Here is a 23,352-nt window from a genome sequence, read left to right as displayed (position 1 = left end):
TAGCCAAGATAGTCTAATCAGGTTTGGTGAAATTCACATTTTGACAATTTGACATAAAGCTTGGCATTCAATAGTTTCTTTAACACTTCTCTCACTAGCTTTATGTGATCAGTCATATTTGTGCTGTATATCAGGATATCATCAAGATACAGCAAAACCCCTTTGTACAAGTGATCATGTAGAACCTCATAAATACAGCTAGGGCCCCCTGTAGTCCAAATGGCATGACTTTGAACTGATAGCTCCCCATAGGACAGTTGAAGGCAGTTTTCCACTAATCTCCCTCTTTTATTCTCACCCGGTAGTATGCCTCTCTTAGGTCTAACTTAGTGAAGACACTCCCCTTAGCCAGGTGGGTCAATAAATCCTTTAGGAGGGGGAGGGGGTATTTATTTTCCACACTTACAGCATTGAGTCCCTTATAGTCTATGCAGAGACGAAGAGACCCATCTTTTTTCTCTTTGAACAACACAGGGGCTCCCACGGAAGATTTGGCCTGTTCGATAAACCCCCTCGCTAGGTTTTTGTTCACATATCGCTGCATCTCCTCCATTTCGAGGGGGGACATAGCATACATCCTCGGATGTGGGAGTTTGGCTCCGGGCACCAGTTTGATGGAGGAGTCATTGGGTCTGTGAGGGGGTAGGGCATCACATTCTTTTTCACTGAACACCTCCGCCAGGTCCAAGTATTCCATGGGGATGACTGGTTCGCCTGGAGGCAGTGAGGCGGCCATGTGCGCTCGCTCATTGGGTGGCCTACATTGCCCAGTAACATCTGTTGAATAAAGGATAGGATCAGGCCCTATAGGTAGTCTCACAATTCTCATTCCTTTCTCCCACCAGATAAATGGCTTCCATTTGTCTAACCAGGCTAGTCCTAGGATCACTGCCTCAGTCATTTTTGGAGCCACCAAGAAACGAATAAACTCCCAGTGGGCACCTATTTCTAGGTGTAAAGGCTCGGTTAATTGTGTGATAAGAGTCCCTCCCATCAGGGAGCCATTGGCTTGCTCAAATCTCACGGGTTTGGAAAACTGTTTTGCTATTATACCCATTTTCATGGCAAACGCCAGACTAATAATGCAGCGGGTGCATCCTGAATCAATTAGTATGTTCAAGTCTATTTGTGCCCCAGACTTAGGGATTATAAGTTTGGTGGCCAGTGAAAAAGGCAGGATTTGTCGACTCACCATTGGGTCGTTTTCTCCTTCATCGTCGCTGTCAAAGGAGGGTAGAGCAGGAGCAGGTCCACTCAGAGTCCCGGCATCTTCCTGTGTGGGGGATGTAATCTGGGCAACCGGTTCTTGCGTGAGTCGATTGGATTTTTCTCTCGTTAGCCGCTGAGCAGGTTTCTTTTGCATTGCCGGTCCTGGCTTGCTCTGCAGTCGAGGGTAGGGGACTGGACAGGTGGCCGCTCGGTGTCCTCCTTGTACACACCAGAAACACTCGAAGGAAGGGCGGGTAGGTGGCCTGGGTCTCTCAGCCCTTGCAGTAGTTGAAGGCTTTCGTGGGGGTGATTGCTGTCCAGGTAGCTCTGGTTGCTGCTCGGGTTCATGTGGGGGGGGGCTTCTTATAGCGAGAGAACTTAACATCTAGCTTCACGGCTGTCTGGTACCACTCCTGCAGCCGGTCAGGTATTTCTCGATAGATACAGGTCTGAGAGAGGTGATCGTCTAATCCCTCGATGAAGTAATGGATGAGGGACTGCTCAGGCCACCCCTCTATTAGACCTGCTATCTTGCGGAATTCTTGCACGTACTCCAGGGCAGGCCTCCCAGCTTGTTTTATTTTGTGAATTTGTCCTGCTGCTTTGAGGCCAATGGATGAGTCCTCAAATTGTTCTCTCAGACATAAAAGAAAGCAGTGGGGATCTTCCCATTCGGGGGCTTGCTCGCTATATAAATTGTTCGGCCATTCAGATGCTTCTCCCTCTAGGTTGGACGCAATAACATCGACCATGGCCCCTGGTTCCGGGTACAGTTAGGCCCAGCGTTTCAAGTGAGAACGCACTTGGTTGAGGAAAAAAATCAGCTTCTCTGGGTCCCCATCAAAGGTTGCATTGAAAGGTGGTGCGAACACAAGCTGCTGTGGCCCCCACTGGGGCTGGTTCCATGGCTTCTGGGCCCTCTGCTGCTGGCCGGCGGGGTTGGATGGTGCCCCCTGCTGCTGTAGGCCTCCCAATGGTGGCTGCGCAAGTGGGGGTTGTAGTAGTCTTCTCTGTTGTTGGACTTCAGAGGGTGGTGACGCCCTCTGCTGCTGATGATCATTCATCAGCTGGGGAAACCCATCTACCCATTGCTGCAGATGCCTCATACTGGAACTCACCCTCTCTTCGGGGTTGGGGTCTCTGGCCGGTGAAGGCAGGGTCTGACAGACTGCCTGCTGGGCTCCCCACTGCTCTTGTGCCCCCCCCCCCCCAGTTGCTGTAGGCCCCAACCTGGCTGCAGATTTATGCCCAGGGGTTGCACATTTGGGGGCTGTGGCCAACCTCCTTGCTGTGGCTGTTCTCCCAACAGCTGCTGATCTCCTGGCTTCTGTACCACCCCAAGGCATTGCAAGGCCCCTATTAGCTGTGGTATGTTCAGAGGACATGGATCAGCCACCTGCTGGGAAACCCAATTTCCCCCTTGCTGCAGAGGATTCAGACTGGGATTCTCTCTCTCAGGGCTGGAGTCCATGGCAGGAACATTTGCCATAGAAGGGCTGTAGGTTTCACATTGTAGGAACTGATTTCTGGTTTTCATTTGTAAGTTTTGAAATCTTTCCAACGACTCACCCATAACTGTGTTATCTGTCCATTCTGCTTTTGAAGTCTTTGCTTTCAGCTGGGAAATCTGCCAAATTCCTCCCTCCCCCGGCTTGTTGGCTGTCGCTTCCCCCACCGGGGAAACTGTTGCAGCCACGGGGCTGGGCTCAGGCAATCTTTCTTTCTCCATAATGAGATCTTCCCCGAATCTTTGCCAGCTCCTCTCAAGCATAGAGGCAGCTGATGGAGTTCGGGACCGCAGGTCGTTTGAAAAGAATGTTGGATTCTGGCATGATGTCAGGGTTCCGACTAATGAAGCACTTCAAAGAACTTTCAGGCATGTTTCCTAAAGTCTTTATTATAGAGCTACAAATTGCCGGTCACCATCATGGATGTTTTGATGCCAGAATCTGACTTCCTCTTGCTGGCATCAAACTTTTCTTGCTAAACCCCTCCCTTATCTTGCAGTCACAAGTCACATTATCCAATTAGTGTGAAGGTCAAAAGTTTACTTCCTCTTTCTTTCCCGGGCTTTCCCCCCCCCCCACTCTAAGCTATGTATTAACCCAGTAAATACCAGACAGTTTTGCATATTGTCAAAGCAAGAATATACAGTATTTGCAGCATTGACAACTACTCTTTTTTATTGAGCTGGTGTGTAATAAAATTTTCCAAGTTTTGGATTTTCCAAAAATTTATGATGTTATTTATTTATGTGTGTCTTTTGCAAACAAATTATATCAATGTTTAATTTCTGTAGTTGTTTAAAAATTCTTTTTCTTTTTGATGGGGAATTCAATCCATTTATATTCACTAAGAAATCCATTTTCCTTCTCCATTTTGATTTACTTATATTTTGGTCTTGTTGATCTCGTAATCCTCTGCTCTCTTACTGTCCCCTCATCTTCTTGATTCATCTTCTTTTTTTTTTCTTCCACCAGTGTAATTGTTTCCTCTATTGTTTGTTCTGTCTGTTTCTGGCTTTTCCCATCCTCTTGTTGATATTGTGTTCTTTCTCCCAGAATTGCTGTATATCTTTCATCAAAATCTTCTGCCTTCCACACTGAATCCAATTGATATCTTGTATTATTCCAATTGATTAAAATTCCTTCTGGCATCTAAAATTTACTCCTTTTGCAATCAGCTTTGTAGTCAAGAAATGATATTGCTTTCGAGTATCCCTTATTCTCTTGGGAATCTATTTCAACACTACTATTTCTTTATATTATAATGGGTCATCTCTAACTCTTCTTAATACCTCATCCCTTGTTTTCTTCATAAATCTTACATGGACTTCTCTGGACAATTTGTGTTTCCTTGCGTAACTTGAATTCATTCTAAATATTTCATCCACTTCTTGCTGCATCTCTGATCTTTCAGTTTTTAGGGCCTTTGCTAGTAGATTAATAATCACTTATGCTATATCTTCCTCTTTATCTTCAGGTATATTCTGGAATCTCAGATAGTGTACAGATTTCTCCATTTCCAAAGCAGCAACCGCTCCTTTTAAGTTTTGATTTGCTTGTTCTAATGTTTCATTCTCTGTCATTAGTGCTTCAATTTCCCCCACCTCAGTATTTTCTGATTGATCTTCCACCTTCTGAATTCTTTATTCATTTTAAAGAATCATTTGTTAGTGAACCTCAAATTGTGTCTTTATGTCAAGCATTTGTTCGTTTAGCTTATCAAGATTGCTTTTTGTTTCTTGGTGGTACTTCTGCATCATTTCTTGCATTAGTTGCAAAGTCGTGTGCATCTCTTTTTGGAGATTGTTTGCCTTCTCTCGTTGTAACATTGCTTCAATAGATCCCTGACTTGCTGGACTAGATGTTCCAGAAGAGGATGCAGAAGCAGGTTTTTTTTGTAATTTTAATGAGGTTTGGTGCACTCATTGTTCAATCAGGCATATTTTATAAATCCACAGGGAGAAGAGAAAAAGAAGAAGAAAAAAAGAAAAGAAACAAGCCAACTGCTTTAGGCTATAATCCAACTTTAGAAAAAGAAAATCTCAGTACTTTAGGCTACAATCCAACTTTAAAAATAGCCAACTGTTTTAGGCTATAATCCAAATTTTAAAAGGAGCCAATTGCTTTAGGCTATAATCCAAGCTTAAAAGGGAGCCAACTGCTTTAGACTGTAATCCAAGTTTTAAAAAGAGCCAACTGCTTTAAACTAATCCAACAAAAAAACCAAGCCAACTGCATAAATCTAATCCAGATATTTCTGTCAGTTCAAAGATATTTTAAAAAATCCTTCTCTCTAAATAGTTTCTATAATAGTTATATCTAGAGTTAAAAGATGTAGTTAAAATATTTGTATTTTCTTTTCTAGAGTCACAGAATGTCCTTTGTTTAGCACAGGTGTTGTTTCAAGGTCATCACTCTTCTGATTCTTTCTATATTATTGTAGTATCTTCCTTCACCACTAGATGTCCTCATTAATTGTAGTGTCTCTATCCAGTAATAAAACTTTTATTTAAAATCCTCTTTCACAACAAAGTAAAAATATCTTCCCAAATCAAAAAAATTAGCCAACAAAAGATTATCACTTTTTTCAATCAATCTCAGATCTTTTCTGTGTATTTTATATTCCTTAATTTTGTTCCCCCATTTCAGATTTCTTGCCGCTTTTAACTCTCTTCTTCCCAAGTCTTCCTGGGGTTTTTACTTTTAAAAATTATCCAGTTCAGGGATTTATATTTTAAAAGTCCATAGGGAAGAGAAATAAAGAACAATCTCACCCAAATCAAACACGTTGTTGATAGTCAGCTGTTCGGTGGTGCTGCCACGACTCTTCGCTTCTTCCCCTCTTCCCCAGCTATCTATGGCTTGGGCTGTCTGCGTATTTGCTGGCAGCCTTTCTCCCGCCTGTTTAAAGAGTTTACTCAGTCCGTTTGGGCTAACTACCATTGTCTCCAAACTCCCAAGTTTTCCCTTCCTCCTCGTTGCCTCTCCAGGGCAACTTTCTGACCTCTCTGGATCTCCAAATAAAGTGAAATCAGACTAGGAAACTGGAGTTCTGATTTCTTTCATCCATGTTGCCATGACCCCTGGGGTGAACTCCTTGCCATATCCTATTTTAATAAATAAAAAATCACTGTTTAAAAAAATTATGGTCAAATGAAAATTTATGCCTCCAGTATTATGTATACATTTTCATAGTATGGAAGTACTGGCATGCTAAAAGTTTTTCATATGCTCTTTAATACTTGGTTTTTCACTCCAGTTGAATGGCAGTTGGATGAAAAATAGGGACGTTGCAGTTAGTACTTGTCAATGCTTTCTAAGCAATACACTATGATACATTTTTCACTGCCAAATGAATGCCTTCAATTAAAATTCACCACTGTATGCAGATTGATTATGATGATACACTGTGTAGATGTGAGTACTCTGCATCACTGGACCAAAAATGTAAAATAGTGAACCAAAAAGTACTGATCTCTATGCTCAAGAAGAAAATGGACCATCTGTCACAGTAATTGACAAGTTCATATGACAAACTTTGATAAACCAGTTAAAGACACTTTGATGGCTCACTCAAAGAGAAATTGCTGTCAAGGTGGCAATTTTACAGGAATATGTGGTCATATTTTTTTTTTTTTTATTGAAAATTTTTAAATTTTTACAAAAACAAATCCCCTTCCCATACCCCCCCCCCCAACCCTACCTCACCCCCCTCCTCCCCAACCTCCCAAACCCTCCCCTAGACTTCCCAGAGCTGAGTACAGGCTTAATTAAGAAAAAAACTTAAAACACTTTTAAAACCTAAACAAATTTAAATACAATCATCATTCTATATAAACTCCCTCCAAAAACGCAAATTTAAACATTACTTTCTTTGAATATCTATAGCTATAATATAAAATCTAATTTCTCCCTCTTTCTTTATCCTAATACAAAAAGATAAACATATAAACCTTTGTTGTACCATTAAAACTAAATACTCTTAGAAAACTTAAAGTAAATACATATTTCCTTCAATCTTCATCATCTTCTCACCTATCCAAAAAAAAAAAAAAAAAACTTAAAAATCCTAAACAAATCTAGACACATTTAGTTAAACAAATTATTTTCTCTTAAAAATATTAATAATAATATTTAAAAGCTTGAAACACTTTTAAATCCTAAACAAATCTAAATACAATCATCATTCTATATAAACTTTCTCCAAAAACACAGATTTAAGCATTACTTTCTTTCCTAAACAAATCTAGACATTTAATTAAGCAAATTATTTTCTCTTAGAAATATTAATAATAATATTTAAAAACCAAATTTAAGCATTACTTGAAACTTAAACAAATTATACTCCCTTCGAAACACAAATTTATTAGAATCCCCTCACTGAAATAATCTTCTGTCTAATAGCCAGTTGTATCTACTATAAGCACAATCCATATTGGTCTCTCTTGCCCGCAAACATCGAAAAAAATGCGTGGAATTCTGCCCTTGAAGATCGCTCCAAAGAGTTTGTAAGTCCTGGTTGACCCACCAGCTCAGGAATCAGTACCTGTGAAACTTCCTCAACCTCCTTCTTCTGTTGGTCTTTCTCTTTACATTTATATGTTACTTTTTCTTTACATTTATATGTTGCACAAGTCTCAGGGACCGATACCTGTAAAACTTCCTCAGTGAATTCCTCCTTGTGTTGATCTTCACAGTTGTAAGTTGTACAAGTTATCCTCTGCCCGTTCCTCTCTTGTTGGTGCCCCTCAAGCTGAAATTTCCCAATTTCGATTTCAGGAATATGTGGTCATATTATTGATATTCTTCTGTATAGGAAGATTGTGAAAAGTGGGCTCTCCACATGCTAATGAGAGGTGAAGACAAGAGTTGAAATTTGCTAGTAATTGTTATCATACTACAAGAATGAATGTGAGGAATTTATTCAAACCAATGTCATAGCTGATGTGTATGGGCTCATAATGAGAAAAACAAAGCATCCGTTTTTGAAATATTATCAGAAAGCTTCCTCTAGTGCTCAGCAATGTATAAGAATCAAGAAATGGATGAAGCCTTTTCTCTTTCTTGAACTATGCATGAGTGTAAATATATTGGAGAGGACTGGTGGAGAGGACTAATAAAAACATGGGAGACTCAAGTAACGATCCCTCTAGATCACAGGTGTCAAACTTGCCACGTCATGTGACATGTCATAATGTATCACAACTCTTTTTGCATTGCCGGCAATGGGGTGGGCGCGGTTTTGGTATGATGAAACTGGCCCATGGGCTGCCAGTTTGACACCCCTGCTCTAGATAAAAAAGGATAAAGAGTAAGAGTTGAGTTTGCAAATTTATTTATTTATTTATTTATTTATTTATATTTATATGCCGCCCAATCCCAAAGGACTCAGGGCGGCGTACAAAATTAAAACAATCATCTAACAATAAAACAATAAAATAATACAATCATACCGCGAGTCCGATCATATCCCCCCCCCCCCGGGGACATCAGCCCCAGGCCTGCCGGAACAGGAGAGTTTTAACGGCTTTCTTAAAGGTCGGCAGGGTGGGAGTAGTTCGAACCTCGGGGGGAAATTGATTCCACCAGGTCGGAGCCACCACAGAAAAGGCCCTTCTCCGAGGGCCCACCAGCCGACATTGTCTGGCCGACGGGACCTGAAGGAGGCCCAATCTATGGGACCACACCAGTCTCTGGGAACTGTGCGGCAGTATGCGGTCCTGTAAGTAACCTGGCCCTATGCCATGAAGGGCTTTAAAGGTGATAACCAACACCTTGAATTGCGTCCGGAGACCCACAGGAAGCCAGTGCAGCTCGTGGAGGATAGGTGACACATGGGCGTACCTTGGCGCGCCCACAATCGCTCTCGCAGCTGCATTCTGAACCAACTGCAGCCTCCGAACGCTCTTCAAGGGTAGCCCCATGTAGAGCGCGTTACAGTAATCCAGTCTTGAGGTGACAAGGGCATGAGTGACTGTGAGTAAAGCCTCTCGGTCCAAATAAGGCCGCAACTGGTGCACCAGGCGAACCTGGGCAAAGGTCCCCCTGGCCACAGCCGATAGATGTTGTTCCAAATTTAGCTGTGAGTCCAGGAGGACACCCAAGTTGCGTGCCTGCACTGAGGGAAGTAAATTTGCCTCCCCCGGGACTAATGATGGACCATCCAGTTGACCTTTGGGAGGCAAGACCCAGAGCCACTCGGTCTTGTCAGAGTTGAGTCTAAGCCTGTTCACCCCAATCCAGACCCTCACATCTTCCAGGCACCGGCACATCACGTCGACTGCTTCACTGAAAGGACACGGGGTGGAGATATATAATTGGGTATCATCCGCGTACTGATGATACCTCACCCCATGTCGCCGAATGATCTCACCCAGCGGTTTCATGTAGATGTTAAAAAGGAGGGGGGACAAGACCGAGCCCTGAGGCACTCCATGATCGAGGCGCCTAGGGGTCGATCTCTGTCGGCCCGCCAAAACTGACTGCGACCTGTCAAAGAGGTAGGAGGAGAACCACCGCAATACGGTGCCGCCCACCCCCACCTCTCCGAGACGACGCAGAAGGATACCATGGTCGATGGTATCGAATGCTGCTGAGAGGTGAAGAAACACCAGGATAGAGGAATGACCCCTATCTCGGGCTCGCCAGAGGTCATCGGTCAGTGCGACCAAAGCAGTCTCAGTGCTGTAGCCGGGCCTGAAACCAGATTGAAAAGGGTCCAGATAATTAGTTTCATCCAAGGATCGCAAGAGTTGGGACGCCACCACCTTCTCTACAACCTTCTCCACAAAGGGGAGGTTGGAGACAGGACGAAAGTTCTTCAAAACAACTGGGTCCAGGGAAGGCTTCTTGAGGAGGAGCCTCACCACCGCTTCCTTTAAAGGTTGCGGGAAAGACCCCTCCATCAAGGAGGCATTGATTATTGCCTGGAGCCAGCCTCGTGTCACCTCCCTACTGGCAGAAACCAGCCAGGAGGGGCACGGGTCCAATAAACAGGTGGCGGCATTCATTGCCCTCACGGCCTTGTCCACTTCATCAGGGGTCACAGGCTCAAACTCGCTCCAGATAACATGACTAAGACCAGCCCCCGGCAACTCGGCTGGCACTGCCCAGTCGGAGTCCAGGTCTCTCTGAATCTGAGCGATTTTGTCCGAAAGAAACTGAACAAACTCCTCAGCTCTCCCCTGCAAGGGTTCCTCCGCCTCCTCCACTTTAAGAAGGGAGCGGGTCACCCTAAACAAGGCGGCCGGGCGAGATTCTGTGGACGCAATAAGTGCGGAAAAGTGAACACGCTTTGCCGCCCTTCTCGCCACTAAATAAGTCCTAAGATAGGCTCTTAATAGTGATCGGTCAGATTCAGAGTTACTGGCCCTTCAACGTCGCTCTAGACGTCTCTTGTGGCGCTTCATCTCCCGGAGCTCCTCAGTAAACCAAGGCGCCCTCCGGGGACCACCACCACAGAGAGGTCGCAAAGGCGCAATTCGATCCAGGGCCCCGGACGCCGCCTCATTCCAGGCCGCAACCAGGGACCCGGACGAGTTGTGGACAAGGGAGTCAGGTATTTCCCCAAGCTCCTCCTGGAACCGATCTGGGTCCATTAGGCGCCTGGGGCGGAACCACCTAGTCGGCTCCCTCTCCCTGCGATGGGGGAGTGATGCTCTGAAGTCCAGCCTCAATAGGAAATGATCTGTCTATGACAAGGGAGAGATCTCTATTCCCCTTAATTCCAGATCATGTCTCCATTGCCCCGAGAGAAACACAAGGTCGAGTGTGTGACCACCCCTATGAGTCGGATCCTGGATTACCTGGGTCAGGTCCATGGTTGCCATGGAAGCCATGAACTCCTGCGCCGCCTCTGAGCGATCGCCGAGTGATGGTAGGTTAAAGTCCCCCAGTACCATAAGTCTGGGGAATTCCACCGCCAACCTGGCTACTGACTCCAGCAACGCAGGCAGGGCTGTTGCAACAGAGCTGGGAGGTAGGTACGTCAGCAGCAAGCCCAACTGAACCCGTGAACCCAACTTCAATAGGAGGGACTCACACCCAACAACCTCTGGGGCAGGAATCCCACGAGGACTCAAGGACTTCCGAGCGATGACTGCCACTCCCCCACCCCTGCCCTGATGTCGAGGCTGATGAAGCACCACAAACCCGTCCGGGCACATCTCCGAGAGGGAAACACCCCCCTCAGGGCCCAGCCAGGTTTCGGTTATACATGCCAGGTCCGCCCCGCTGTCCAATATTAAATCACGGACAAGGGGGGCTTTGTTGACAACGGACCTGGCATTAAGCAACAGCAGCCTACAACTAGGGCCCTGTAATCCCCTGTCACCAGTACTACAGGATGAGCCTTTTGAGGGGCCGGAACAAGGAATCGTTCTAATATAGCGAGTCCTCATTCCCCAAAGATGGCCTGCCCCTCGGCTCCTGCCATATCTGCCCATCCCAGTCATAACCGGGATGCTCCGACCTTCTCCCCTCCCCGGAGTACCCCCACCCTCACCAGCCTTCTCCCTTCCTGACCGGACTAGCTTTCCATACAGACCAAGCCCAAGGGTAAGTCCTGCCCCCCCCACTTTTGCTATTGCACTCAGCAGAGGGGGTACCAGGCTCCGCCCCCGATTCCACCATTCTCATACCCCAAACACTCAATACACATTCACACTCAATTTATATACATAAAAATAAAAATATTCACATTCATACACCCTAAATACAATAATAAAATTTATACATAACTGCCACCATTCATCTACATACATACGCATACTCACAACAAACATTCTCTAAAAAATATTGCCCCTCTGTGTCCCAGGCTGGTCCAATGTGGCCGGCTAGGTGATCATTAGGTACTTGTCTTGGAGCAGCCCATACTTGGCCTTATGCTCCTCAAAGAGCTGGGTCAACTTCTCCAAGTACCTCTCGTACAGCTCATCAATGGCTTCTCCGGATATCCAAAAATTGTGTAAAGTCAACCCAGCCATGGCGGGACTGTAATTTGTCTTCTTCCACGGGGTGGCAGTGTAGGCCGGCTCCTCCGGCCTGCTCGACAGCCTCCCCAAGGGCCCGTTCCCCAATGCGGCGGGACCCAGCAACAGCGTACAATTGAAGCTGAAGGTGCTGGCCTTGTTGTCGCGCTTCCTCTTGTTGCTGGCCTTCACCGCAGCGGCGGTGGTTGCCGCCAAGGCAGCGGGCGAAGTCACGCGGGGAGCCCAGGTCACTGGAGAAGGCCCCGCCACGGAGCCCGAGGAAAACGACGAGGCAGCGGCGGCGATGATAGCGGAGAAGAAGAAAAAGGAAGCCACATACGGGGCAGCGAGGGTTGGCTGAGCGCCGGGCTGGATTGCCCAGGCTGGTGGCTGCGGTGAGGCCTGCCGCCGCGGGGGAGGCTGTGGCTGCTGGTGGGGCAGGCCGGCACTCTCCAGTGGCAGAAAGTCGGGCTGTGGGTCGCCGGGACACGGGACATGCCGGGCAGCGGGGACGAGGCGGCAGCAGCCTCCAGGCACAACGAAGCGGCCGAGGCGGCGAACGAAGAAGTCGAGGAGGCCAAGGAGGAGGCCAGGGCGGGGCGGTGGGCTGGGGCGGCGGCAGCAGACTGGGGCAGCGGCGGCGGCTGCTAATGCTACTGGCAGGCGAGCTGGCTCCGAGGCCTATCTCCTCTTCCCCCGCGCAGCTCCGGCTCCGGGTGGGGAGTACCACTTTTGGGATATAGCAATAACCAAGTACCACCAGTCACCTAGCAAGGTGTCAAAAACTTCTCCTTAAAAGATCAGTTCATCCTTCTAATGAAAAGTAACTGTAAAGAAGAGAAAGGAGACATTCCACATAGAAGCCAAAGTCCAAAATTAGCATCTTCATTCTCCTGAAAATGTTAAGACAGTTAAAGCTGAATAGATGATACCTTAAACTATGTTGCAGAAATGATAGATAAATGCAATAAATTATCCACATATTTTATTTTATTATATAAAAATAAATTACAATATTTACAATGCGAATAAAAATAAGTTTTTTACTTCTGCCTAACATACAAAACCTAATTTCATTACTTCTTATTTATTATTCTTAATGTGCTATTTACATGCTATTCTTTGAAAGGAATTAATCAGTATATACAAGATTTAATCAGATCTTGCAAATATACAATTTACTAATACTTTAAATGGATGCATAATAAAGGCAAAAATAATACACAAGATAAAGCCAAGTATTTGACAGAATTGACCCATCAGATTTTTGTGATGCCAGAATGCTGATGAATCATGTAATTTATATTGCTTGATATTTAAAGTAAGCAAGCAAGAAACCTGCTGGAGATTAGGTTCTGTGTTAGCATTTTGAACATCTAGCTGTTTATTCTAATATTTCCCTTATTAAACATACTTTCGTTTATTATCAAGCGGATTTGTTATACATGATCTTGAGTGAGATTTGCTATACATGTTCTTGAGTGAGATTATCCCCACTAGCTGTGAATTATTGAATTGAGCTCTATAAGCAGACTCTCCTTTGCCTGTGATGTGATAGATTTGAAACAATCTAAGTTCTTTAATTTTTGATAAGAATTAGGAAAATAAGGAAAAATAAGGTGTGTGTTTGTGTACACGATATATAGTACAATGTGCGTATTTGTGTATGTGTATACATGATATATAGTGCAGTGATGTGTGTGTGTATTGAGTGTATCTTCAGCTGTAATCAAATTGTCAGCAATATTTGCCCTTTCAATTCTGCCTAATTCCCCTATATTCTGCCTATTAAATTTTTGCATGTTAAAAAACGGTTGGTGCAGGAGTCTTTTCTGGAAATAAATCTTTCTCTGGTGCTCATTCCTACCTCTCCCATCATTTGCTGGCCATATAGCAAATTGTAGAATTGACCTTTGGACTTCGTGCATACAAAAAAATAAATCTGCCACTGAAGTGAAAAAAAAGTATTCCCAGTGAAACTTAATTCATGGAGGAAAACAGTTATGATAATGATTATTGGGCAAAATTGAGGTAAGGAGACTCCACATTTAAGGGCAGTCTACCACTGAAAAAAGTATGTGGCAAGGATAATAATGCTTCTTCAGTTTTAAATTTGCTTTGTATGTGTATATATGTTCTAGGTACGCAAGGTTGACACTCCAAAGGACCAGATGGACAAAGAATGGGAGGAATTCCAGAAAGCTATGAGACAAATCAATACAGTAAGTTACTGTTCCCTGTTTTGAAATTAATGCTTATACAGAAATGAAACTTGGCAGAAGTGATCTTATCTGCTAGTATCAATGCCATTTACATAGTAGATGAGTGGACAAGAGCAATAGCGCTTAGATATTGTTTACAGTATCTGGGTCTTTATTTTACTGACCTCAGAAGGATGAAAGGCTAAGTCAACCTTGAGCCGGTGAGAATCGAACTTCCAAACTGCAGGCAGCCAGCAGTCGGCAGAAGTAGCCTGCAGTACTGCATTCTAACCACTGCGCCACCACAGTCCTTGACAAGGCAGGAATTAGATGGGTTGTCCCATATACAATATCCAGCATACATGATTTTCTTTTCTGATGGCTCTAAGTCATTCCTTTATGAAGTTGCTAAATTAGATCAATCCTTTGAGATTAATAATAATATACATGTTACACAAATGGTTTTCAATTGATAAATTGTTTTTATCTCTTTCTTTTATAGGCCTGTGTCAAAGGAAATTCTGAAACATATTGATTTTTTAAAGTATTTTCCCACTGGCACTTGAGACATTGCTCTTCTCTTTTTAGGGGAGAAGGAGGGTGCAGTCCCTTTTTTCTTTTTGCCATATCTCTTTTAAGAGTTAAGGCTTAGGAAGGAAGGTTTGGCTGCCAGGGGAAATGTATATGGACTGGCAATTCCAGAGTTTTAATTACAGTAAAAAGAAAGGAAACTACATTGTTGTATTTCTCCATGTTCCATGAAAGTCAAAGAAACACCCCCAGAAAATTGAGCCTAAAACTGCTATATATATATTTTTTTAATTTCTGAGTTAGATTTCAGAAGCTATAGTGGCTGAAGAAGATGAAGAAGGGCGACTTGACCGTCAAATTGGAGAAATTGATGAACAGATGTACGTAGTTCAAATATTGTCTTCAAATGCTATTTATGAACAGTGTTTCTCAAAAACCATTTAAGTAATTTTTTTATATTGCTTTAATAAGACTATACTTGAAATACTGCAGCCAGTTTTGGTCAACAAAATAAAAAAATGTTGAGATTTTAGCGTGCAGAGAAGAACAACAAAGGTTTATGATGAATGATTTCAGGAACTTGGTATGTCTGGTCTAAGAAAAGAAGGATTAGGGGAGACAAAATAGTGGTCTTTCAATATTTGAGGAGCTACCACAGAGAAGGGAAGGATCAACCTATTCTCCAAAGAACTGAGAGCAAGACAAGGAGAAACAGATGAAAACTTATCAAGAAGAGATCCAACCTAGAACTAAGGAAAAATTTCCTAAAAGGAAAAACAATCAGTGGTGCAGTTTGCATTCAGAAACTGTAGGTGCTCGATTACTGGAGGTTTTTATTTATTTATTAAATGGTTGTTCGGCCGAATCTAGTACTGAGGTTCCCTCCCATTTATCTCTAGAATTGTGGGTGTTCCATCACTGGAGGTTTTCAAGAAGATTGGACAGCCATTTGTTTGGAATGGTATAGGCTTGAGCAGAGGGTTAGACTAGAAGACCTCCATGGTCCCTTGCAACTCTGTTATTATTAAAAGTGATGTAGTCTGATGTGATATCTTTCCTTTATCCAATTCCATTAGTATTTACAGATTTGGAATAATAGTTCAAGGCAATGTTACTGAATGATGTATGAAAAATGTATTTTTTTAAATATTAGTATTTGTTACATGAAACAATTCAATACAATTCCTAGACTGGAATTTTAAATTAGAACAAACCAGAGTAACAGTTTGCTGACAATTTTGTTGACTCATTTCTCTAAATCAGCGGCTTCCGAACTTTTCTATACCCCGCACTCCTAGAACACTTCTGATATATTCTCACACAGCAACAAATTATGCATATATATTGTAATTTTGAAAACCCACGTTTTTGCACTCCCTGGAATATTGCCTCGTTCCCTGGTTGGGAACCCCTGCTCTAAATCATATTTAATTGTTATGTAGATTGTTACTATTAATGCTTTGCAATTTTTGGTTCTTTTTATATCTAACACATTCATCAAATAGACACAGCATAAAATAAGTTTATAGATAACATTTCTGGCACATATATCATCAGATTAGCATTAGCATTTTCCCTAGATTTTTAAGTTAAGAATTTTAAGTTTTGTTTCTATCAAACCACACTGGTTCAGCAGAGCTCTGAAACAGTTTTTCAGATTTCAGCTTCTCTATTTTGTGTATACCCCTATTACAGGTAGTCCTTGACCTATGACTAGTCCATTAGTGACCATTCAAAGTTAAGACAGACACCTCCCCAAGCAACTTACAACCCAGGTTTGAAGTTATGGCCACTGAAGGACCCTCCTACTGATCTTCCCCATTCTGTGCTGCCAGATCCCTGCTGACGTTTGGCCTGCTTTCCCATCTGAATAGATTCCATATCCTCCTCCCAATCCCGTCACCAATTGATCACTTACCTTTTACTGGAGATTTCCTTCTGGAAGCTCCAGAGATTGTATAGGGAAGGAGATCAGACCACTACTCCACCCCTACCTGTAGGCTGCATTTTGGAAGCAGCCACAATTCAAAATGGTGCCTACTTCTGGGATGGAGGGAGGCTGGGATGCAGGGAGGCTGAGGGGTGAAACGGCCTGCTCTCCAAAACCATCTCTGGAGCTTCCAGAAGGAAATCTACAGAAGATAGGGGACAGGGATTGGAGAGGAGGCTGTGCGACCCTATGGGAGAGGAAAGCAGGCCCAAGTCTTGCAAGGAACTCAAGAGGTGAGAAATAGAGTATGGGATGTCTCAGGGTAGTGGAGGCCTGGGGCAGACAGGCCTGGGTTTGTGGTAGGCCTCCCCCACCACTGAGGCATCTGGTGTTCCAGTTAATGATCAGGAGTGGGAGTCATTAAGCCTTGTGATTATATGGGTGCCTTACTTACTGTCCATGATTTTCGACTAATAGGCAGGCTCCATTACTGTCATAAGTCATAGACTACCTGTATGCAGTTTCACATATGCATATTTTGAACTTACTGCAGAAGAGGGGGTCACATTATTCACCAAAGCACCAGAGGGCAGGACAAGAAACAGTGGTTGGAAACTGATCAAAGAAAGAAGCAACCTGGAATTAAGGAGAAACTTCCTGACAGTGGGGACAATTAACCAGTGGACTAGTTTGCCCCCAGAAATCGTGGGCACTCCATCACTGGAGATTTTTAAAAAGAGGCTAGACAGTTACTTGTCTGAGATGGTATAGGTTCTCCTGGTTGAATAGGGGGCTGGACTAGAAGACCTCCAAGGTCCCTTCCATATTCTATTCTATTCTATTCTATTCTATTCTATTCTATTCTATTCTATTCTATTCTTGTAACATATATCTTATATTTTGAGGAGAAAGATTCTGGTAGCTTTTTTGTTTTATGTACTATCATATTCCATGCTAGACTCATGAAAATGTAGAATATAAACTAAATAATAGTAGTATATAAATAATAATTTTAGCGCTCTCAAAACTTTTCACAAATTATTGGAATTACATTAATAATAACAAGATAAAATATCTTATTTATGTTTTTTTCTGAACAATATTTAAAGATTTTTCTAAAGGTCAAGAATGATTGAATTATCTGGGCTTTGGATAGAAAGTTGTTCCATAGTTGCTAGTAGTGAGAAATAAAATAGAAATAGAATAGAAACTTTATTGATTTATCATTTGATCATATATAAAACATATACAAATAGCTACTAAAAACATGCCCTATTGTTTTCTTTCTAAGTCATTAACCCTACAGTTAACCTTCATCTGAGGTTCCAAGCTCTTTGAAAATGGCCTTTGATATAGAGTCCAGTCTAATTAATAATATGCAGGCTTGTTCCCTGAAAAAAACCCAATGCTCTGGTATTTTTAATTTCTTGACTGCAAACTGCACACTGTAGAATGGGCTGTTATTTAGATTCTTATTTAAAAAATAAGAATCTAAATAACAGCCCATTCTACAGTGTGCAGTTTGCAGTCAAGGTGTATGTCTTCAAGGACTAGTACCATACAAATACACAATTCTTCCTTTAAATGGAACTCCATGAAATCTCCCATATGTTACCATTTAGTCTAGTTGTTAAAAAAAAACTTCAAAGATATGGAGGCATATACTTTATTAAATATTTTTCTAACTGGGAAGCTGATTTGTGTTAAACTACCCACTTCAAAGACTTAAAATTTAAGTGTGGCAATTATCGTCTTGGGCAGCAACATCAAAAACTTCATTTGAAAGCTACCTTACCTTTTAGATATGATTGGATTGGGAATGGGATAGAGAGTCCATATTGTGAGATGACATTTGAAAGTTGGATGACCCAACCACAAGGTTTCTTGTTGTGTAATTGGTCTTTGAAGTATAATTTGGGTAGTCTGTCTGAGGGTATGGATAGGATCTGCAGTCAGTAATTAAATACTTTACTAGTATGCCCAACTCTGCCCTTACGGCTGGGTCTGATGTAAACCTATCCACCTCCAAGATACATTTCAGAAATATATGCTATGGTTGATGTGCTTCTTTATAGTATTGACACTGACTAAAGTCTTTAAAGTACTCTTTTTAAAACGTGGGAACCAGGAATCTGTTTCTGTAAAAACAAATTTTAAGTATAGATAGGACTTAACTAATTCATATGTTCCCTATCCAGTCTTCAACTATACATAGTCCACCTTTTCTCAACTTCTTTGATATTGATGTTCAGTAATTGAGTTCACAATGTGAATTAAACCTGTGCAGCAGTTTTTTAATTCTATCTGGGTATATGACATTGGTACCATGTCATATGCATAAAGCAAAATGTTTACATCTTTGCTTTTAATTTTAAACATGTATATTGTTCTAAATTCACTATCAAGGTTTGTTCTAAATTGTCCCATATATCAGGGAAATAATACATAGACATTTGTGGAGATATATAAACATTTAACATCCTTAAACTGGAATATAACAGCTAAGAAAAATGGTGAAGAGGCACCTACAATTATTTTTATGCCCTATTCATTTTGAGTACTTCCTTGATTAATATGGCCAAATCCCCTATTGCCTGACCCTTTTCTTTTACATTCCGTATTGGGTTGACTTAAGACTTAAAGCCAGATATTGAAATCTATTTATCACCAGCTATTAATCAGATATCTTCTACTGGAAAGAATTGGAAAGAAATTCAGATAGATCACATAGAAATAGTGAGCAACATATTGTAATAATGTATTTTGAGTTTTTTGGCTACAGTTCAAGAGAAAATTCTGAACTAATTTTAATTGTTTTAAAAATAATTAAAGGAATTATAGGATTTCCTGTCTTTTATTCAAATTAGAAGAGAGAAAAAGCAGTCACAGACTGCATGAATGCTTTTTACCCCGTGACTATGCAGCTGCTGGACAACTAATTTTCTGAAAAATTATATTTTGGAAACAGAACATGTAGAATAAGGGCGGTTGTTGTTTTTTTTACATTTTCAGCATGCTTGTGCAAGATTGATGCTTTTTATCTGCTGTGAAAAAAGCTAATGTTCTTAGCCAATCTGTAGTTCTGTAATGAAAATGTAGTTACAGGTTTCCAAATCTAAGCCAGAAAATATAGTTATTAACTGGGTCCATTGTAACTATATCAGGGTTTTAACAAAATGTTCTTTACATGAAATTGCATTGCATGAATGTATAAGGTTTATGTTTTTAGATTTTCATTTAATCAGAAAAAGAGGACAAACTGTTTATTTTATTTTATCTTAGAGAATGTTTCCGTCGGGTTGAACAACTGCGTGACCGCCAGGAAATAAGGAAAGATAAATTAAAGGAAGCCATGACTCGAAGAGTCACACAGACTAAAGAAGAGGATGATATTGGTAGTAATGATGAAGGTGAATTGCAGGACTTGCTGTCTCAAGACTGGAGAGCAAAAGGAACAATATTGTAAGTGCCTGAGAAGAGGAATTAATTTTCTAATTATTATATTGTTCTTTTATCACATACTAACATTTTTCATACATATGTATGTACATGTATGAAGTCTTGTGGATGTTAAAACCATCTGTTGTAAAAATATTTTTATAAAATCTATTATAGCTCTTATGGAAACAAAAAAATTTTTTATTTGAGCCAGTACTGTGCCAGCAGTAGCTTTTTAATATGCATTGAAGTATGCTCTTTTTTTTCTAAAGGCAGATCAACATTAAAAACAATGTTTACCAGTTAGAACTATTTTGTAGTCTTAAATAGAAACCTATTTACTTTTATTTCCTGCACCTAACATATGCCACAATTGTGACCTGCATACTATATTGGAAACTTACATTAACTTTAGTTTCCTTAGATTCATAAATTAGCTATTAGCTTAGACATCTGTTGTAAATCTAAATCTATTGCCTCACAGAAATCAGAGTTTTCAAACCCACTGAAGTTTACTGAAGTTGTGCATTTTGTAGCCTTGCATTTAATAACTGTTTATTTGATGCAGACATTCATTAGCAAATATCAGTGAATGCCTACCAATGTATAATCCTGGGAAAAGATGCCCCATTAAATTCAACATCATGAGTTTTCTAAGTAAATGTGTTCTTTTTACACAATGAATATCTTCCTTCTTTCCTCCTGCATGATGTCATGAGCACACTCCTAAAGATTATTGGGTGATGCTCAGTAAGAAAGGATGAGACTTAATGCTTTTTATAAACATCTCTAAATTATATTGACCCAATAGTAGGAATGAAGGTTTGGGGCTTAGCTGGATTAAACTGGCAGTAAATGAATATTTAATGAATAAATTAGTTTCAGAGACAATTTGATAATGGGGTCCGTTAACCTAAAATGTCTAAATCTCACTTGTTTCATTTTCATCACATTCATTCATTTTGTCACATAGTACATGGGATTCTTTCTACAACCCTCTTTAAGAAACAGCAAATTTATACACATAAAACTTCATTTTAAAATGGAATGTGAAAAACTAATAATTTATAATACTTGCTACCTGTATAGAAAAAATAAAGCTTAAAGGTTTTAATTTAATTTTCACATTAATAAATGAAATAGGGAAGAGAGCACACAACCTTACCAAGTTTTGGTATAACTGTAATATATACTTCATTAAATTAAGATGATTAAATACCATTTTCAGAAATGTCAACTATGTAGTTGATAAAACTTACAAAGTATATCTTTTATGCCATTCTACAGGAAATCCATCCAGACTTCTTGATGCTTTTTCATTACTCATACTCCACTTTTTTATCTCTTCCATAGTGAATTGTCATTGGAAAGGTAATTTTAGCTTAAAAATGACAATATCTCCATCAAATAAATGTTAGATTTACTAACAGTTTGAGTAATTTCTTTTTTAAATACAGAACTTTTAGAAGTCTATAGCAGGGTTTTCCAACCAGAGATACGGGTACCACCTGTGGTACATTGGCACCTGGCAGATAGTACGCGACCATCCTAGAAAAGTGGTAGCAGGGGAGGGGAATGAGCTGAACCGGTGGCAGCACCGCACAAGCCTGTGCAAGAGATGGCTGCAGCTGCAGGGCTGTCAGGGCTGAGCGGAAGCACCAGGATCAGTGCCGCTTTCCAGCTGTTCAGCACTTCTTCGGAGCTGTCAGGGCTCAGTGGAAGCACCAGGATCAGTGCCAGGCTCCAGCTGGAGCTCGGCACTGATCCTGGCATTTCTGCTGAGCCCAGAAGAAGCACCAATCAGCTGGAATGTTGCAGCATCTCCAGGGTCTTGTGATTTACATTCAGATGCTTGACAACTGATTCATATTTATGACGGTCACAGTGTCCCAGGGTCATGTAAGTGACCAAAACCTGCTGCAACCACCCAGCAGATGGAGAGAATAAAAAACAAACACCCCCATCCTACCCCCACGGCCAGTCCTCAACAGAAATGCTCACAATGATGAAAACCTCGGAAAGGGGGAAGAGCGGCACCAGGCGGGCAGGCTTGGGGGGGGGCACTTTTTTCAGTGCCATTGTAACTTTGAACAGTCATTAAGCAAACTGTTGTAAGTCGAGGACTACCTGTACTTTATCACTTTTTTCCTTTTTTTTTTTTTTTTGATCATCAAGTTTTTGACACCTTGCTAGGCAACTGGTGGTACTCAGATGTTGCCATAAGCTAAAAGTGATATAATGGGTGAAAAGGTTGAAAAGCCCTGGTCTATAGCTTGTTTCCATCTTTGATGGTTATAACAATCTTTTTGTTTATTTTTCTGCAAGCAATTTAAGATGCTGCTGCTCAGATTTTCATCATTTGATCAGTATTTGAATACAGAATTTGCTGTGATATTATTCAACTCATAGTTCGTTGTCTCTATATACTGAATATAAATTGGTGATAAAAATCTGGCCATCCACCCAACACTTTTAATTTATTTATCAGATTAACCTTATAAGTACTTTAAAATTCCTTTTTATTTGATGCATATGCAATAATCGGACACACATATAACCTGCATAAGGTTCCCACTCAAGATTAAGGAACAAGTGATTTCTACATTAAATTCAGTGTACTGTATTGAACTACTTTGTTCACTGTCAGTCAACAGAGACAAATATTTACTTCCACAAAGTTTAGTAAGGAATTGAATTTCTAAATTTGAATTTAATTGAACTGTGATTTCACAGGTATCAGTTATGCACATTTGATATGTTGAAATAATATTGAGGAATCCCCAAAAGTAATCAATTTAAAAAATTGGAATGGGATGACTCACTATGGCCAGGTGGATATGGCTGGCTGGGCATGGCCAAGTCAGCATGGATAACTTGGCAAGGATGACTCAGTGCAGCTAGATTGGCACAACTGGGTGGGCATGGCTGCTTTGGCATGGAACAAGTGACCCCAGCCTATAACCCCTAATGTGCCGGCCAAAGGGATGCAGGGATGGGGACAAATTGTGATGAGGGGAATCCCCATCATGAGACAATTTGGATCAAGTGGGGACAGAAGAGGCACTTTCCTCCACCAGAAGAAACATTGTCCCGTTCTGGGCCCAAGGCACAGTGGAGCAGCGGAGCTGATAATTAGGTCTGGCCTGTCCTGGCAGATGCCTTCTTGCCTCCCAAGATGAGAAGCACAGTCTGGCGAACACAGACTGCATGCCACAACAAGCCTCCATCCATGTCCAGATTGTGGCCCTGCTGCTACCATTCTAGGGTGACTGTTTGGGATATCAGCCAGAGAGCTCCATGAAATAGCTGATCCTTTGTCTGCAGCTTCTCCCTACAAAGTAAGCCTGAGAAACATGCTTCTGCGGGAGGGAGGGGAGGGAGAAGTCAGCAGGAATCTGAGAAAGGCTGGGCGACAGTGAGGATCATAAGGAAAAAAAAACCCTGGCCTTGCTCTTGTTGGGTTTAAAGATTTATAGCATCAATCTATTATGCCTAATACGCAACAGCAGAGAAATTGTCTCACCCCCAGAGGAAGAGCTGGTATAGGACATCTTCAGTGGTGGGATTCA

At 41.6% G+C, this 23,352-nt stretch overlaps 1 protein-coding gene across 1 annotated transcript in view; it reads left to right on the top strand.

Annotated features, from left to right (window-relative positions):
* The window catches only part of ZNF830 (zinc finger protein 830), a 100,766-nt gene extending 79,554 nt beyond the window's left edge, over window positions 1-21,212 (top strand). Inside the window, exons 8-10 of the mRNA XM_039332129.1 lie at window positions 13,825-13,905; window positions 14,719-14,795; window positions 19,628-21,212. Of these exons, the coding sequence (XP_039188063.1) occupies window positions 13,825-13,905; window positions 14,719-14,795; window positions 19,628-19,811 (342 nt within the window). The 3' untranslated portion in view covers window positions 19,812-21,212. The remainder of the gene's footprint in view (window positions 1-13,824; window positions 13,906-14,718; window positions 14,796-19,627) is intronic.
* The last annotated feature ends 2,140 nt before the right edge of the window (window positions 21,213-23,352 follow it).

This window comes from Crotalus tigris, unplaced genomic scaffold, assembly GCF_016545835.1.
Source record: "Crotalus tigris isolate CLP2741 ecotype Arizona unplaced genomic scaffold, ASM1654583v1 scf7180000017623.1712378, whole genome shotgun sequence".
NCBI lineage: Eukaryota > Metazoa > Chordata > Lepidosauria > Squamata > Viperidae > Crotalus > Crotalus tigris.
Note: the sequence above shows the minus strand (reverse complement) of the source record. Positions and strands in the feature narration are given on the sequence as shown.